This window comes from Patagioenas fasciata, chromosome 26, assembly GCF_037038585.1.
Source record: "Patagioenas fasciata isolate bPatFas1 chromosome 26, bPatFas1.hap1, whole genome shotgun sequence".
NCBI classification, from domain to species: Eukaryota; Metazoa; Chordata; class Aves; order Columbiformes; family Columbidae; genus Patagioenas; species Patagioenas fasciata.
The window spans coordinates 5,832,076-5,849,867 of NC_092545.1; the positions used below are offsets into that span (position 1 = coordinate 5,832,076).

The 17,792-nt window shown below is 54.6% G+C and overlaps 1 protein-coding gene across 2 annotated transcripts in view; it reads left to right on the forward strand.

The window, feature by feature from the left end:
- The first annotated feature begins 3,764 nt into the window (after window positions 1-3,764).
- The window catches only part of BIN3 (bridging integrator 3), a 35,777-nt gene continuing 21,749 nt past the window's right edge, over window positions 3,765-17,792 (forward strand). The window contains exons 1-2 of one of the 2 annotated variants that reach the window (XM_065856795.2): window positions 3,765-3,836; window positions 13,540-13,588. In XM_065856795.2, the coding sequence (XP_065712867.1) occupies window positions 3,829-3,836; window positions 13,540-13,588 (57 nt within the window). In that variant the 5' untranslated portion in view covers window positions 3,765-3,828. The remainder of the gene's footprint in view (window positions 3,837-13,539; window positions 13,589-17,792) is intronic. The other variant, XM_071799459.1, reaches the window with a different exon arrangement.

The following is a 17,792-nucleotide window of genomic DNA, read 5'->3' on the forward strand; positions in this document are numbered from 1 at the left end:
GTAGTAAATATCTTTATTTTACCTTGCTTGCAAAAGGTCTATATTGGTTTGGAAAAAGAGTCTCGAATATGTACAGGGGGGTGTTAAAATGGCTCGAGATGTGTCGGACGGTGCCTCTTTGAAACCTGTTTGTACTTTTATTTCCTAGTGTTGTATTTTCTTAAATACTTTATTTTTTTAATTATGATTTATTTTAATAACCCAACTTTTTCTCAGCCCCCCCTCACCTTCTCCTTCAGTTCTGTTCGCAGGACAAGCCAAGACCAACCACCCAGGACACCGGGTGACCCCGAAGGCGACCGCGTTCTTACACCCCCCCCCATTTTTCCAGCCATGCAGGAATGGGGTGAACCCCGAAGCCCCCCCACCCCAAAACCACCACATCCTTGGTTTGCCCTTGACCTCGCGTCTTATTTTCCTCCCCGCTCGTGCCGCCGCCGTGACCCCGTCACCGTTCCGCGCCGGTTGCGTCTGTCGGATAACGGTGGGCGAAAAGAGGATCGCGCCGCTTCAGCCGGTAATGCCCCCGCGCCTCTCGCCGCCCAAATCGGCCCAGGTACCGCAGCCCAGAGGGGATTTTTGCCAAGCCGGGTGGCTCGGGTTAAAAATAACCCGCCGGATTTCACAGCCGGAGCTTGTATGGGTGGGAGAAGGAGCGGGATGAGATTTGGAGAGCGGTGGCCCCACAATGGTTGAGCCCTTTGCTGGGAATGGGTTGGAACCCCGGCTCTCCTGGAGCGGGAGGATGGTGATGGTTTTGGGGTTCCTTGGTCTGTGTGGGTCTGGTTCTGCTGGGCTGGAGCACGACTGGAGTGGTGGAGCATCCCACAGGGTTCCCCTTCCTCAGGGCTCACTGGTGGTGCTGGTGGCCGCGTTGGCACCGCGGTCATTCCTGGGTGTGGAGGCACCGGCACCAAATTTCCCCGTCTTTCCATTTGCACCCACAGCCGGGCCCTGGAGGAGCAGCTGCTCCCCAGATCTGCCCGTCCTGGGGTTCTGCTGAGCTCCCCGCCTTGGAGAGGCTTTAATTTTGGGGAGAACCCAGGGGTGGAGGGCGCCCGGTGCGGCTGCTCAGTGACTCACGGAGCCCATCCCAGCTGGGGACGGGATCTTGCGGCGTTGGGGGAATCGGTTCCCATGTCCCCGTGTGGATTCCTGGGTGGTTGAGCCTTTGGTGACTGTTAAGATGAGGCTGGAGCGGTTGCCGGATTCGGTGTGGGACAGCAGAGGTGGAGTGGAGTCAGATTGAGCCTTTCCCTTGGTCCTCTGAGCATCTCGGAGGTCCCACAGTGATCAGGGGCTGCCTGCTGGTTTTGGGGACACCGGTGTCCCCTCGTGCAGCTTGGGACAAGCCAAGGCAGGTGTGTTGGAGCTGGAGGTGCCACTGACACCAGCCGCTGGCACAGGGAGAGCCACCGCGGCCACCAGCACCATCTGAGGGTGCCGTGGCGGTGGTTGCACCCATCTCCACTGGTGCCCGGTGCTGGAAGACACCGGAGATGCTGGGCACGGGCAGGCGGTGGCACGGCAAAGGCTGCCGGGAGGTGCCACAGCAGCGTCACCGCACCTTGGCGAGGTGCCACCCGAGGTGGCTCCAACGCTTTGGGCTCCTTTCCTGCAGCGAGGAGGAGGAGGAGGAGGGAAGGAGCCCATCAAGTGTCAACAGGGCATCGCAGCCCTGGGCTGGGGACCCGGGCGCAGTGCGGGACCCCGTGCGCGTGGAGCAGGAAGGTGAGGAGCACCCTTGGGTGGCGAAACGCGTGGAGCGCGTGCGGCACCTTGCACGAAAAATGTTGGTTGCTACGGAAACACGGCACTTTCCATCCCCGTTCTGGGCTATCTGTGTTCTGGGGAGGAGGGAAGGGCTTGCCTGTCATGTACCAGCTCAACACAACTTGCTGCCTTTCCCTTCTCGACGGCGGCTCCGGGTTCCCGAGGAGGCCACCAACACCTCGCTCCTCTCTGCTGAGGCTTTGCAAGTTGTTGTTGGAAGCCAAGAGCTCTCCAAAGGATGGGATTTATTCTGAGGAGCAGCACCGACAGCTGAGATCCCGTTCCCAGGGCTGGGAGCAATGAGGACCTGCACCCAGAAGCTCCTGGTTTGCAGCTGGTGGATCTTGATGGTGTTGGGATCCTTCCCTGAGCTTCTTTGGCCACTGGCTCGGCCTCTCCTGCTGCCCAGCAGGACACAGCTTCTGCAGAAGGTCTGGATGGTTTCTGGATCGCCCAATCCTCGTCTCCCTGTGCCAGCACCACGAGGATCCATTCCCCCCTTTCTTCCCCATTCCCGGGTCCAACCTCTGCTCTCGGCAGAACCTTTTGGAGGAAGAGCCTGGAGACAGGGTGACACGTGGCAGAGCCTCCGCGGAAGATGCTCCTCAAGCCCCGTGGCCACGGGGACACCCAGGACCTGCTTGTCCCAGCTCTGTCCCTTGCAACTGTGTCCCCCGACCTGCGTGGGGTGACACTGTGGGGACAGCGTGTCCCAGTAGGTGGTGGGAACCACCAGCACCAGCCTCCAACACCCCCTCAGCACCCCAATATCAACCCCTTTCCACCTTTTGACCATGATCTGACACCGGCTCCTCTCCCCATGCTGGCACAAAATCGTCCCCTGGGTCTGTGCCACCGTCCCCCCCAGGTCTGTCCCCCTCCCTTGTTCCTTTTTGGCCACCCTGGGCACCATCCCGCCCAGCTCCGTCTCCCCCACCCCGTCCCTTTTGGGCTAATCCCCTGTCCTCACCGGTGTCGGTGACACCTTCCCAGTTTAGCATCATCCTCCCCGCCTGTAATTACCGCGCTGTTTACCTCCACCTGCTAATTGATAAAGCCACCCCTTGGCACCCAGCCCGGGGCCTCGTCCCCGTGCGCTGGCACGTGCCGGTGTCACCGGGACCAAGCCCGTGTCCCCCGTGGGGACATCACCAGGGGCTGGCAATGGGGGGTCCAGCAGCACCCAGAGATTGGGGTGGGGGGGTTTGGCTTCATCCCATCGCCCCCTGGGGTCATGGCTGGTGGGGACAGTGCTGAGGATGAGGGGGTTGTCACCAAGATGGTTTAAATGCCCCCCACCCCTGAGCCTCCTGCAACCGGATTTGGGGGGTTTCTCCCCAAAACTGGGGGTGGGAGCCCCCGTGGTCACAGCTGTTGGTGGCTGCTGGGGATGGTGCTGAAGACCTTGGAGGGGTTTGGTTGCCACAAAGGCTTCGCTGCCCCCCCACCCCATTCAATCTCTTGCAGCCAGATTCGGGGGGGTTTCTCCCCAAAACTTGGGGTGGGACCCCGGGGGTCACAGCTGTTGGTGGCTGCTGGGGACAGTGCTGAGGACAGGGGGGTGTGGGGGGGGGTTGGTCGCCAAACCAGCTTCGCTACCCCCCCCCCCCCCATTCAACCTCCTGCAGCCCGATTCAGGGGGTTTCTCCCCAAAACTGGGTGCTGCTGCCTCCCAAAGCGCGTCTCCCATCCCTGCCGCCGTTCCCGGGCTCCCCTGCTTGGGGACAGCCCTGTCCCCCGCACTCCCGCCCACCCCGGGGTGCTCCTGCCCACCCCCCCGCCGCTCCCGTTTTTTCGGGGCATTTTGGGTATTTTTTGTTATTTTATTGCAGCACCGCCCGCCCCGTTTCCACACTTTGCACCAAAACTGGAGGATTTTAAGTACTTTCTCGCCACTCGCCCCCCGAACCCGTCCCGTGGCCACCCGCCCTGCCCCGTGACGTCACGCTCCGTGACGTCACACGCACCGCGTTAACACCCCGCCCCTCCCGGAGAGCGTTTCCGGAAGGGGCGGGGCCAAGGCGGTGGCACTTCCGGGAGCGGAGCTGGGCGACCATGAGCTGGTGAGTGCGGGACCCCTGGGCCGGGCCCGGAGCCCCCGGGGGCCCCTCGGGGATCCCTCGGCACAGCGGCCTGGGAGTCGCCAACACCCCCCGGGGCTCGGCCCGGCTCACCGCGGCGCTCGGGGCGCCAGGCCTCGGCTTCTCAGCGCGGGCGCTGGAGGCCTCGGGGGCCCCCGGTGTAGGCCCCGGTGCTGGGCCCGGTTCTCTCCGGGTTTGATCCCGGTGTAGCTGCCCCGAAGCTGTCCATGTAGGCACAGATGCAGTATATGGGTGTTTAATACCTGAGGCCGGCCTGGCTTTCGTCCTGGGTGAGGGGGGAGCACAGGCAGAGCCCCTTGTTCCCCCCCTTTAGCCCCCCCCCCTTGTCACCTGTTATCCCCCCCCTTGTCACCTGTTATCCCCCCCCTTGTCACCTGTTATCCCCCCCCTTGTCACCTGTTATCCCCCCCTTGTCACCTGTTATCCCCCCACCTTGTCACCTGTTATCCCCTCTTGTCCCCCGTTATCCCTCCTTCTCCCTTCCTTGTCCCCACCTTGTTCCCTGTTTTCCTTCCTTGTCTCCCCCTTTTCCCTTGTTATCCCCCCTTGCCCCCTGTTATCCCTTCTTGTCCCCCCCTTGTCCCCTGTAATCCCCCCTTGTCCCCTGTAATCCTCCCTTGTCCCCCCATTGTCCCCTTTTATGCCCCCTGTTATCCCCCCTTGCCCCCTGTTATCCCCCCTTGCCCCCTGTTATCTTCCCCATGTCCCCTCACCTCACCACAACTGGACTCACTGCCCTGTCCCAGGCGCTGCTGGGGGAATTCAGGGGGTCCCCAAAGGTCCCTGGTGGCTCCGTGAGTCTGAACCTCTGTAAAACCCACCTGCGGCTCCGTTAAAGCTTTTTCGTTAAAGAAGAAATAAGTTCCTGCATGTGTTTGAATGAAACTTGCAAAGGGCTCAGGTTGGCTGTGGTGGTGTCTCTGTTGTGCTGCTCCTGCATGTCCTCTCAGCACTCATTCTGTTATATTAGGAATTAATCTTGGCCGCTGTGTGCGTTTTCTCATCCTGGATCGTCACGTAGGGCAACAGGTAGAGGATGTGGTGGTTTGAGGAGAAAAAGGCCTTCCCTTGCCTGACAATCTCAGGCTGAGTTTGGTGAAAACTGAAGATTTGTTTTGCGCTGGGAGCGGGGGAAGTTGTGTTCTGGAAACATAACCCAACAGCATAACAATGCGCACACAGGTACCTATTAAAATGAGACCTTTTGGTTATAAAGGCGCACTTATCCACTGGTTAATTTTTGTTCTGCTTTACTCATCTTGGGGCAGCTGCAATTATAGCCAGTGCTGGTTAATGAGGGTCTCAGAGCTGCTGCTCGCCCGGGCTGCCCTCGTGAGCTCTGCTTTTGGAAAACTGTATGGTAGAAGAGATCTGTTCTACTCTCCCACTTCGAGATATAAGAAATAAGTATTCCCTTCACGTGATGGATGTGGAATAATTGGAGTGCAAAGTGGCATCGCTTCCCCCTGTGCTTCCCAGCGTCTGTCTGACCACACTGCTCCGCAGGGACATCGTTTGGGGGCTGGAGCTTATGGCTTCCTTATGGTACACGTGTTTTTTTGAGAGATTGGGTGTTTTTGCCTTTTTCTGGGGAAGAATTAAAGGTCATTGCTGGAATGAGGGAGGAGGGGACTTGATATTCTGCTGCAATCTGAGTCTCCTCTTTCTTCCCCAGCAGCGTCACTGCTTCGGCGCCTCGTGGCTCCGCTTACGCGCGAGCGCGAGGGGCTGGGACCCGGCGGCGTGATAGGGACACAATCACTCTCAGTTCGGCCTCGCTGTCCGTCTGTCCCTGCCGGCCCTCCTGGGTGACAGTTGCTGCAGCTGCATGAATCGCCCCATTCACGGGGGGTGGCCGGAGTGACGTCCGCCCCGCAGCGAGGGGTTACGCTCCCGGTAATAAATGCCGGCGTAGGGGGAACCGATTGTGCCGGGGTCGTGTCCTGCTCCTCAAACGTCAGAGTGAAACGTGCGTGACCGCGATGCCGCTGCTCGGAGGGGCAGGAGCTTTGTTCCAGCCCGGCGGGGCGGGAGGTTGCTTTGTGTTTGCTTAGTTCACGCGTGCATCTCTCTCCAGCGTTAAATTCGGGGCAGTGTTGATCAAAACCCCCTTTTTTCAGGGGTCGCCTGTCACTCTTGATAGAGAGGATGGAGCTTCGTCCTCAGCTCTGTCCTGCAGATCACGCTGGGGAGGCAACACGTAACTCTGCTTCTAATTTGGCTTCTGTGCACTTGTTACCTTTGCCCTGGAGAGCAAAGCATCATCTGCTGGTGCCAGGGGCCTGATCAGACCCCCAAATTCCCGACTCCTGCACCAAGGCAACTAGGCAGTGCTGTCTTTCTAGGCTGAGCTTTATTTAGAGCAGGAGTAGGCTTGTTTTGGGAGACAGCCTAGCATGGGCAGATGAGATGTTTTCGAAATCTTGGTGGCTTTCTTTAGGTTTTACGCCATGGATGGGGGTCCCTTGAACACATCCGCATCCTCCTCTTCTTCACCAGTCCCCCGCAGCCACGCGTTTTGGAGGAAAAAGTGGAAAATACTCCATGGATTACCGTGGCCATCAGTCCTTTTAAAAAAATAAAAGAAACAGAGTGATGGTTTTTACTGTATCATCACCCTCAATTACCACAAGTGTCTAATTTGTGAGGATCTAAAGGATTTTTTTAAGGTTCATGGAACCGTGTGAAACCAAATGCTGTTGCAACTCCTACCCAGCCTCCTAAATACCTCCTAAATTCCCAGCTCCTGCAGGTGATTTTACAAAATGAAAAAGGGGTATTTTTTAGCGGTGTGACAGCTCAATATCCAAGCGCTGCCTCTCGGCACCGCTGCAACAGCTGGTATTTACCAGGAGAAAAAAAATATGTGAAGCAAATGTTGATAGTGAGGCGGCGCGAAGCACGTGTTGTGTTGTTGCACCGCAGCGGATTAGTGCTGTGCACGGGGGGGTTGCCGATGCCGGACTGCGAAACCATATGTCTCTTGGCAGGGAGCTCTTGCTGAGTGGACTGAGGAGCTGGCACCGCTTGGAAATCGGGAGTGGGACTGCGTGCTTGTGCGAGATTGAGCTCCCAGGATCTTTACGGGGTGGGATCCAGACTTATTGTGAATGCGTGTTGCGAAATATTTAGGGATGGAGGTGAAGAAGGGGAGCTGCTTGTCTCAGGAAGGGGTTGGCTGGGTGGATTTTTGCGAGGGAAGGAAGAGGAGAGTGCGGGAGGTGGCAGGGATAGGTGGGTTGTAGCACACAAGTGGGTTTGTTGGATGTTTGTTTTCTTTTCTGTGGTTCTTTGGAGCTGTGCTGTGGCCACGTTGGGCAGGTGCGATGCCAACGCAAACCAAGGCGCCGTTCTCTTCCCGGCAAATCAATATTGATATTTTGCAGAGCCCAAATCGCCTCGTGCCCAACAGCAACGCTCCCCCTGCTCCGGGTTTCAATGAAACCGGGATGTGGAGATGAGCACGGGATAAAATTAGATTGGGTGAAGCAACCGGATACCAAAGTGGTGAGCGAGGTGCACGTGGCTCCCAAACACCGTGTAGTACCCGTGCAAGGCGGTTTGCACAACCCAAACACCGTGTAGCGCCCATGCAAGACGATTTGTACATCCCAAACACCGTGTAGGACCCGTGCAAGGCGGTTTGCGCATCCCATACACCGTGTAGGACCTGTGCAAGGTGGTTTGCACGTCCCATACACCGTGTAGCACCCGTGCAAGGCAGTTTGCACATCCCATACACCATGTAGCACCCATGCAAGGTGGTTTGCACAACCCAAACACCGTGTAGAATCCGTGCAAGGTGGTTTGCACATCCCAAACACTGTGTAGCACCCGTGCAAGGTGGTTTGCACATCCCAAACACTGTGTAGCACCCGTGCAAGGTGGTTTGCACATCCCAAACACTGCGTAGCATCAGTGCAAGGTGGTTTGCACAACCCAAACACCATGTATCACCCGTGCAAGGTGGTTTGCACATCCCAGAGGTATTTTCACGGTGAAACCGAATAGCCAGCACCTCAGCACCTCTCAGCATCAATCGTGGGGACATCATGGGACCCAGCGTGGTCTTCGGAGCACAGTTAGCGCATGGTTATTTCTTAATTATTATTTTTTTCCACCTTCTTTGTGCAGGTAGCTGAAAAGCCAGTGTTATAATTGAGCCACAACCGTGTTTCACAACTATGCTTAAAATGGATATTTTTGTAGCACAGTCAAGGCCTAAAACAGCCTTGCAAAATTCTGCTCGCCCACGCGCCTGGCGTGAGTAATTTTCTTTTGATGGGTGAGTAAAATATCATTATTTTTTTTTTCCTGCTCATCTTGGAATGGGTGGGAGAGTGGATTCTGACATTGGTTTTGATTTGCTCACTTCGGTGCGAGATGCAGAGATACGAGTGACCCTGCCCCGAAGAGCTTGGGCACGCGTCTCTGCTGCCCAAGTTGAGGAAAGCGCCTCGTTTTCCTCAACATAAAATGGGTGTTTAGATCTTTTTCCCTTCTCCCCTGCTGCAGGGGCTCTCACTGACACCTTTTTATGGCTTAGTGCCTCCCAAGTTCATAGGGATGGTGCTTTTACCTCCCTGCATCGCTCCTCTCCCTACCCCTCGCCACCCCGTGACCTCCCTTCTCTCCACCGAAAACCCGAACCAGGATTTGGCGCAGAACCTCCCTCGACATAAGCTGTTTGTGATCCGTTTGAATAATTTTTTCCCTTTTTGACTGTGTTTGGAGCGGTTGCCATGAGTCCCCGCGAGGCGGGGGGAGCGGGGTGGGACGGTGCATGCGGTTTCCATGGACACGGTTCCAGCAAGGCATCCGGAGCGATGCTGGAGATCTGTGTCTAACCCATACTCGCCTTCCTGCCTTTCTCACCTGGGCAGGGCTGGGATCCCCTCTGGATCCCCCTGGTTCCCTCCTGGATCCCCCCCAGATCTGGGGGTGCCACAGATTTGCAGCTTTTCAGGAGTTTTAGGAAGCCAAAAGTCGCGAGACCCGCGGTCCGGGTGCGCAGGTTGGTCCTTGGGTGCGTCGCATCTCCTCGGGCACTGCCTTCAGCGCTTGTTAGGACTCAGGAACACTAATGAGATAATTAGTCCTGTTCCAGCAGGTGCTGATGATGGGCACAGCTGCCCTTGAACTTCTAGAGTGTCCTGGCTTTCCCGTATCGCACCTCAGAACGCTTTCCAAACCCCAATGTCTTGTAGCGGTGCACACCTGAGTGCAGAAGGCACGGTGTGGGGAGGAGAAGCTCCCTTGGGCTTCTCTCTCCAATTAACTCAGTGATGGCAAAAAGAAAATGCAAGTTACGCCTTCCACATTCTCATCCTTCCTTGGGTGTTCCTGACCTTCATGGGGATATTTGCAGGAACACGAACACCTTGAACCGAGTTGTGTCGCAGCACAGGAGCTCGGTCCACCCTGGACAAAGGGAAGGACTCGCCATGAGTAGGGAAGGACGCCTGGGGCCTGTTTCTGGGGTAGTTTTGGGCTTCATAGATGAGCAGCTTTCCATGGATGGTTTTGTTGAAGCCTTGGCATGAAATCTTTGGGAAGAGCAGCCTGGGTGGGTTGGGGTGACGCCTGGCAGCATGGGGGGTTGTTCTGTCTGCAGGCAAGAGAGATGTTTCTTTAAGTGAAAGAATTGAGATTTTGGGTGGACATTCAAAGAGCGAAAAGCTCTGGTGGAAACCCAGGCTGCGCCGGCTTGGCTGGGGTTTGATGAGAGGAAAAGAAAAAAAGCCCTGAAAGTTTCCACGGGAAGCGGGCACTTCTCACAAAACACGAGCTGGGTTGGTGGCGTTACCCATAAAAACCACCAGTTTACACCGCGCTCAGACCCGCCGGTTCCTGGCAAACACCCACGGCTGAAATGTTGATTTGGATGGTGCGCGGTTGCCAGAGCTTTGGCGTCGCTTTTCCTAAGTTTTTGGGTTATTAACCTCTGAAATGTGGAGTGAGCGAGCGCATCGGCCCGGCCGCAGCTCTCCCTGCCCTTTCCCTCCTGTGCTGCTCGTCTGTCCATCCATCCATCCATCCATCCATCCATCCATCCATCCATCCATCCATCCCTTCTTCCGCAGCCCCTGGGGCTGCAGCAAACAGCTCAGCATCCCCAGTGATTTATCAGCTGTGGGTGAAAACGCTTGGTGCTTATCCCTTGCTTATCTGCCAGGAGTCTTCTGGGACCTGATTAGGGGTTGTAAAGTGATTTTTCAGACAGGGAAAACAGTCACATCCACTGATTATTTACCTGAACGCCGACTGAGCTCCCCATCCTGCTCCGGGCTGGGGATTGAGCAAAGGTTTGATGTCCAATGCCCCAAAGGGACCATCACCTCCCTAAATTAGCACTGATAGTGATTCACGCCGGCAATTCCTCTGCGCCCGCGTTTCAGGGGACGGGGAGCGATGTTTGAAACTCCAGCTCCCCGCAGACCTCACCGAGCTGCATTTCCCCCTTCTCCACTTGCGAGGTTTGTTCACAACTCTCCTGTGCATCCGGAGGAGCATCAACCCCTTTGGTGCGTGCGGTTTGCACGTGGAAAAGCCGAGTAAATAGACGACATTGCCGGGGAAGCTTCAGAGAAAATCAACCACGGCTTCTCCCACCTTCCCCTCCCTGGGGTTCCTGAGCATGGTGCGTAGAAGCTTGCAGGATTCTCTCCACCCACACTTCTTTTTCCTACTTTTCGGCTTTTCCCACCCCCTCTCTGGGGTGTTTCACCCTTTTCCCTCCCAGCCGAACCCCCAAACTCCGAGTGACGTCCCCGGGGGGTGCGGGGCTTGGGCTGCGGGGGGCCAGGGCTGGGGAGGCTCCCTCCGGCTGTGACTCAGCGGAGCTCGCACTCTTCAGGAACAGCATTTCAAGGGATTTCACACCCCAAACACAACCCCGGCTTCCTCTCGCTCAGCAGAAATGAGAGAGCGAAAAAACCCATCAAAAAATGCACCGATTCTGCTTTTTCTTCGGTGTCTGGAGACACGTGCTCGGCTTTTAAGGTAACGGTGATAACAGTGCCGTGTTGGTAATCCAGTTAGAGACACCAACCCAAATCTCTCCAGCTTATACAATTCGCGTGATGCATTTCCTTAACAGAATAAAACACCCGGCAACCCTTGATTTTGAAGCGAGTGGTTGTAACGTTGCTATATCAGGTATGTGTTGTCCCCCCATTTCGGAGCCTGGGACGCCAGCTCACAGAAGGACAAATATTCTGAGTGCAGGATTGATCCATTTGTTGTAAAAGCTCGGATAAAATCCATATTTTTCATCTTTTCTTATCTCCTTTACTGCCTTATGCACCTTCCCCACCCCCCAGAGCCATATTCAAAGACAAAGATTCAGAAACCAGGAAGATTATCTCAAAAAAAAATTGTCGAATACACATGATTTGCGCAGGGTTATTTTGTAGAGGTTTTACCGAGACAGACATAATTAGCCAAGCGGCATCACGATGCTAATAGAGATATTTACCGCTTCAAAGTCTGTTTGCGGTGTTGTGAAGTGTTCCAATGACTTTTCTTTTGTTCTGGAAGAAAGTAACTGGGGTTTGTTTTTCTTTCCCCCGTCTCCCCCGCTCACCAACACCAATTCACCTTCCCGCATCCCTCGGTTATCACCAAAATAGCCTTAATTTAACCCAGTTTGCCCGTAGAGAGCGATGATCGGGGTTGCTTCTCTACATTCACCCCGGCAGGGTTGGCCAGATGAGACGGAGGGGAAGGTTGAGCGCAGGTAACGCTTTAATTCCGATTTTAATTGTGTTTTCCCGTTAGGAACCAGCGTAACTCCATCCTGAACGCAGCAGCCGCCGCAGCTCGTCCTGCAAATGCTTTTTCTTTGAATCCCCTGGGTAAAACCCATCTTTTTCTCCTCTTTCCACTGAGATAAGTTGATGCCATCGCTTCCAAAACCACCGAGTGACGGCACCTGGCTGCGGATGGCACAGCCTGTGCTCGGGAGGCGCCTCATCTCGGTTTATATTTGACCTGTGGAGGAAAACACAAAGAAAAAGATCCATATTTTTCCTGCTTTCTTCCTGTAAGGCACCACACAGCCGGTTATTGACGGGGTAATTATACCCCAGAGGAGTGGTTGTTTATAAAAGCAGTGTGATTCAGGGGGGCTGGAAAGGGTTAACAACCTCAAATTATGTCGGCCTGACCGGAGAACCATAAACAGGAAGCTCTCCAGAAAAGAATTTCAATTTAAAGCCGGTGAGTCAGGTTGGCCGGTGCAGCCTTAGGTGCGCATGGGCCGCGGCCCCGGCTCCTCACCGGCCCTAATTACACCGTTGGGTGGAAAAACCAAGAACGGGGGTCGGGTTGGCGGATAATCTTGGATTTTGCTTCATCGGCGTGGATGACGCGCGGCCTCGGCGCAAATGCTTTCTCCCATTGCGTGGCGTTACTTGTTTTAGGCGATAAATCGGTCATCTTTGCTTTTCGTGTTCTGGTCTTTAAGATCCACGTTCTTCTGACCCTTTTAGAGTTGGTGGTTGATAGGTTTCTGGCCCTTCTGTTTCATTTGAAAGCAGAAAATGGCACAGCATTGCTTTTGATGTGAAATGCTGTAGTGGTGAGCTCTAAGAAGAAATAAAATGGGACTTGAGGACCATTACTTGATAAAGGGAGGTTAACGCCATATAGGTCCACACCGATCATATTATGGTAATAGAAATATTTGGGGGGTTCTAGTCGTCCCATTGAGCTGTGTTACAGCAGTGCGGGTGCGGGGGAATTCATGCTTTTAAAGTTAAAGTCCTAACATTCACATTTTTGGGTTAGTGTGAGAATTCGGGCTCGTCCAAGAGGGACTTGGGCACCTTCCCAAGGAGCGCGTGGTGCGGTTGGGGATGGGACACTGAGGCATCCCTGGGGAAAGACACCTGCATTTCATCACCAGCCCAGTTGTCCCTTTCCAGTTAAAGCTGTACGGCGCGGAAAACATCGGGAGATTTTGGACGAGATGCTTTAGCCAAGCAGCGCATTGAAATACATTGAAAACAGCAGTTGAATTCCTGGATTTTTATTGCACTGATAGGTGAAAGAAATCCAATTATTTCCAGGAGGGCTGCGTGGCTGTACCCATCTGACCCAGCCACCCGTGCATATGTTGTGTAATTTATTTGGAGTACTCTTCACCTTTGCGCTCGCTCGCGTGGGGAGAAGCATTCAGGTAACCCAGATTTGACTAGCAACCATATTAAAGATTTTAAGAATGAAGGTTGTTGTGCTGGCAGGTGAGCGGCTCCTACAGCTGTTGTACCAGAGAAATCCTTTGAAGCAGCTCACAGCTCCAGACACTCGCCTTGTTACTTTTTTTAATACCCTCTTTCTAAATATTTACAGGGTTTGTTATTTCTTTATTTATTTTTTTCCCTCCCCTTCGGATTTGTTTTTAAACAGAGCGTGTTCTTCAGCTGCTTTATTTTGCCAGGGAGCGCCTGGAGCATCCACCGCGTGTATTTGCTTTCCTAGGATGGAGATGCTGGGAGGCAGCAGCTCTGGGAGGGGGCCCACGCCGCACGGAAAAGGGGTCTTGCTGCCCCAAAACCAGCCCTTCTCACCCCAAAACCCATCACTTAGCACGAGACCCGCGGGGCTGCCCGTTCGAAACCATCACCGCTCGCTCACACCTCCCCTCTCCTCTCTTTTCCAGGATACCGTTCAAGATCGGGCAGCCCAAGAAACAGCTTGTACCCAAGACTGTGAGTAAACCAGTTTTGCCCCTTTTTTAGCTCCAGCTTTTTGATCATGTGGCTGATGAGTCAAGCCGGCACTTTGACTCGTCCCATTTTGCCAGCGTGTGCCTGTGCGCGCGTGGGAGGGAGATGTGAGCGAGCAGAACCTGTTGCCGCGTGTGACCAACTCTCGGTTCCTCGTGCGACGAGTGAGGGGGAGCCCCAACCGGGGAGAGTATTTTGGGTTTGGGATCTGTTTAATTTTCATTTTTTTTGGCTTTTTTGCTTTTTGGGGGGTGGCGAGGGGAAGAGCTCTCTTGGTCTGGCACAGTTTTCCTCGGAGATGGCTGAACGGGCTTCCTTCCTTCCTTCCTTCTTTCAGCAATGGCTTGTTTGTTCATCCTTTCTGAGCAGATGGAGGAGGAGGAGTGGTTCAGATCGCTGAATATAACTGTTTCCAAAGAAAGGCTTATAAGCTGAGATGCTTAGTGCTCGGGCGTGAATTAATTTGTGCTGCACAGCATTTGCTTTAAAAGCAAATTAAAAAAGCATTTTGTATTCTCGTGTCTTTGAGACTCATAGCCCAAGTGCTGCTGCTCGCAGCTGGCTGTGGTATTTTCCCTCCTTAAGCAGATGGTCTTTGCCTTTGTCCCGTGCAAATAAAGAAGCTGTGGGACCTCGCAATAGCTGTCCCTGAAGAACTAACTTGCCTACCTGCTCTAAAATAAGTGCCCGGCAGCGAGCGCGGTGGAGACCTTGTCTTTATAACGGCGTCGGTGACCTAATCCCTCCAACAGACTGACATCTCTGATCCTTCCTCTCCGGGACGCTCATCGCCGCTAATTCCTCAGCCTGCGTGGGCACTCGTGTTTATGGGGCAGTTTCTCCTCGGGACATGACATTTTCCCCCGAGGCAAAGGGCTAATTCCGCCACTCCCTTGGTGTCTTGGTTGCCGTGTTTTATTTTAAAGGGTTTGCTTAGTCGTCTGCTGCCGTAGAGCAGCAATTTTCTGTAACGGCTCCAAACTGTCAGTACAAAATTTAAGCCAGGCAGGCGATGAAGACAAGGGCTGATAAATTCCTCAATGGTTTTTGCGTCTCTTCAGCTGCCCTTTCTCCAGGGGGGAAAAGCGCTGCTGTCTGCGGTCCCCGGGACATCCAGCCCCACCAACCTCAGCTCTTCACACCCCTTCCAGTTCATTTCGGGAGCCCCCATGTTGCCTCGCTCCATGAGCTTGTGCCTCTTGGCCTCTTTCAGGTGTTTCCAACACCCATGTCCTTCAGGCGGTTGCACGAACCAACCGCTCTGCAGCTCCGGGTGTCTTGGCCGCCTTTCTTGGACGTCTCCATCCCACCCGTTCTCACATCCGAGTCTCTTGCCAGCGCTTGCTGATTCCCGTCCGCTCCTGCTGCGTTTGCTGGTGCGAGAGGTTTGTCTGGGAGACCTCGTCTCCCCCGTGCCGTGAAATCAGCCGTCCCAGAGCTGTGTCAGGAGCTTGGACTCGGTGCAGATGAATGATTGCACCTTGAGAGCTTCCCCTGAGCTGCTGGGGCAGTTGGCAGGCATTACCTTTATGTATATATATGTGTGTATTAAATAGAACAGCTCAGAATATCCAGAGGTTCATTCAGCAGCAGAAGTGCTTCCAGGCCTTCCCTTCCCTTCCCTTCCCTTCCCTTCCCTTCCCTTCCCTTCCCTTCCCTTCCCTTCCCTTCCCTTCCCTTCCCTTCCCTTCCCTTCCCTTCCCTTCCCTTCCCTTCCCTTCCCTTCCCTTCCCTTCCCTTCCCTTCCCTTCCCTTCCCTTCCCTTCCCTTCCCTTCCCTTCCCTTCCCTTCCCTTCCCTTCCCTTCCCTTCCCTTCCCTTCCCATCTCCCCCAAGCAGAACAACAAGTTCTTATGTCAATGACTTGGTAGCTCAGAGTCAGACGCTGATTTTTAAACGGCTTCCACTCGCCATGTGTTGACGAGGACGACGCTTCCCATGCAGCAGATCCGTGGTGAGCAGGAAACAGGAAGCCCAAAGCTCCACAACCCCACAGCAAGTGTAAAGTCACAGCTCTTCAAAGAAGAACCAAACGGCAGGAAACCACCGACCCCCCCGGGGTTCAACTCAGGGGCTGCTTTGTAGCTCCAGTCCTCCCAGTGGCAGGCTGAGACGCTCCAGCTGTGCGGGCCTGGGGACCCGCGGTCGCCGGGGAGGTGTGGGGTGTTCCAGATGTTGGCCTCTGGAGCCGCTGCAGGAAGTGGGAAGGTGTGGCAGCTCCAGGGCTGCAGCCCCAGCCCCGCAGAGGGGAAGTGGTTGTGGGTAGAGGTTCTCCCACTCGCAGAGATTGGACCACAAAAGAGGAGGAGAGGGGAGCAAGAAAATCAATAAAGCATTTGTTAGGATCTAAGTTATTTGGCTCTGCATAACTCGAGCGCAGGGGAGGGGAGAATCGCTTTGCCGAGAGAGGCTTGGCTCGCCGGCGAGCCTTTTTTTCCCCTTTTCTTGATGAAACGATGCTGGGGTTGGTGTCAAATCTAGGCCGGCAGTAGTACTGAAAAGCAATTTGCTTAGGCTGCCGAGGGAATTAGTCATGACTCCCCATGCCCACTCGCTTCTGATCCTTTGAAGAAGGGCATGGTGTCAGCCACGGTTTAGCTCTTCAGGTAGAAGGAAAACCCCCATAGAACAATAATCGGCTGGTGAACTGGAGTGATCTCCCGCCCCCCAGACATGCCTCTGCTTTGTTTCCACCTTAACCTGGGCAAATCCAATTCCAGACAGCGTAATCTCTCCCCTCCTCTCCCCTGAAAAGAGCAGCTGTCACCGGGCTCGGTGGGAGGATCTGCTGAACAGAGGGGACCTGCAGAGGACACAGCAACACAGCCCAATTAAACTAATGCCCAGTGATAGGACTTAAACCTGTTAGAATTATATCTCTCTTGCAGAATGTTTATTGCTCGAAGCCGCCGCAGCGCTGAATTCAGCCTCTTATGGCAGAGATGTTCTCCCCCAGGCCCCGAGCAGAGGTTACGCTGGAACCAGCGCTGCGCTTGTTTTCCGAGCTCGCTGAAGTTCACCTGCATCACCCGGGGCTTGTTCCCCGCTCTTCACCGGGGCTCGGCTTATCCGAACCGGCAGGTAGTTGAGAAGAACCAGCCGCGCATCCCCACGGGGCACAGAGCCGTGGAAATCAGCCCTCTCTTGGGATGGGGCAACCCAACAGAACCCCTTCGCATCCCCCAGGTTTTCCCCCTTCCTTCTCCCTCCCTGGGCTGACTCAGACGATTCCTCCTCCTCCTCGCTGGCTTAACCTCGGGTGAGTCAGCTCGGCCGGGAGCGCAGACCCTGCCAAACCTCCCGCCTTGAGTCATCCCCACAGCTCTGCCTTCCCGGGGGAGCCCCGCGAGCAGCAGGATTGCACTGCAGCCTTTCCGCCTGGCTCCACCGCCCGCCTGGAAATCCCCAAATATCCAGGCAAAACGTCGCAGAAATGCTGGGGCGAAATCAAGCGATACCAGTTAAATAAGTTCACTCATTTTCACTCTTTTCCTTCAATCTTCAGCAGGATTATCAGTGTCTGTGGTTTGGAGGTGCATCCTTTTTTCCCCGAGCGGGCTGGTTTGAAAGCTTTCTTGCTAGATGAGGGTTTGGAGAGCTTGCTGGGTGCTCCATGGAGTCCCAGAGACACCTGCACTTTGCTGTGTTGCTCTTGCACACAAAGCAAATATTCCCCTGTATTACTTGCACAAATCTGGCTTGATGGCATGGCAGAAGTTCCGGGTTACAGCGGAATTCTTGGCCTAATTTTATGGGCTGTTTTTTGTTCTGGAGAGGAAAGAGGAGGAAGAATTTGCTCCCCTTTTTCCCAAGACCCACAAAGAGACTGAGACCACTGGAACGTGTAGAAATCAGCTAGTCCTCCTCCAGGAAAAGAAATGAACCTCAGGGGAATAAGAAGGTTCATCACAGTCCCTTATTTCCATCTCTTTGTAGTGTTGGCTTTGGTCTTTCTTCGTTGCCTTGTAACCATGGTGTCGATTATGATATTGCCCTTAAAGCGGGAGGGGTGTTATCAGGGGTGGAAGGCCCAGTGTTTGCAAACAGAAATAGCCGGGTGAAAAAGGAAAATGTCCTTTATTTCAATGGTTTTGAGAACTCATCGTTCTCCGTGTAGATTTAAATAAAACCCCAGAGCCGAGCGATCTCGCATTAACGAGCCCGTATGCCCAGAAGAAAAAGCGTTC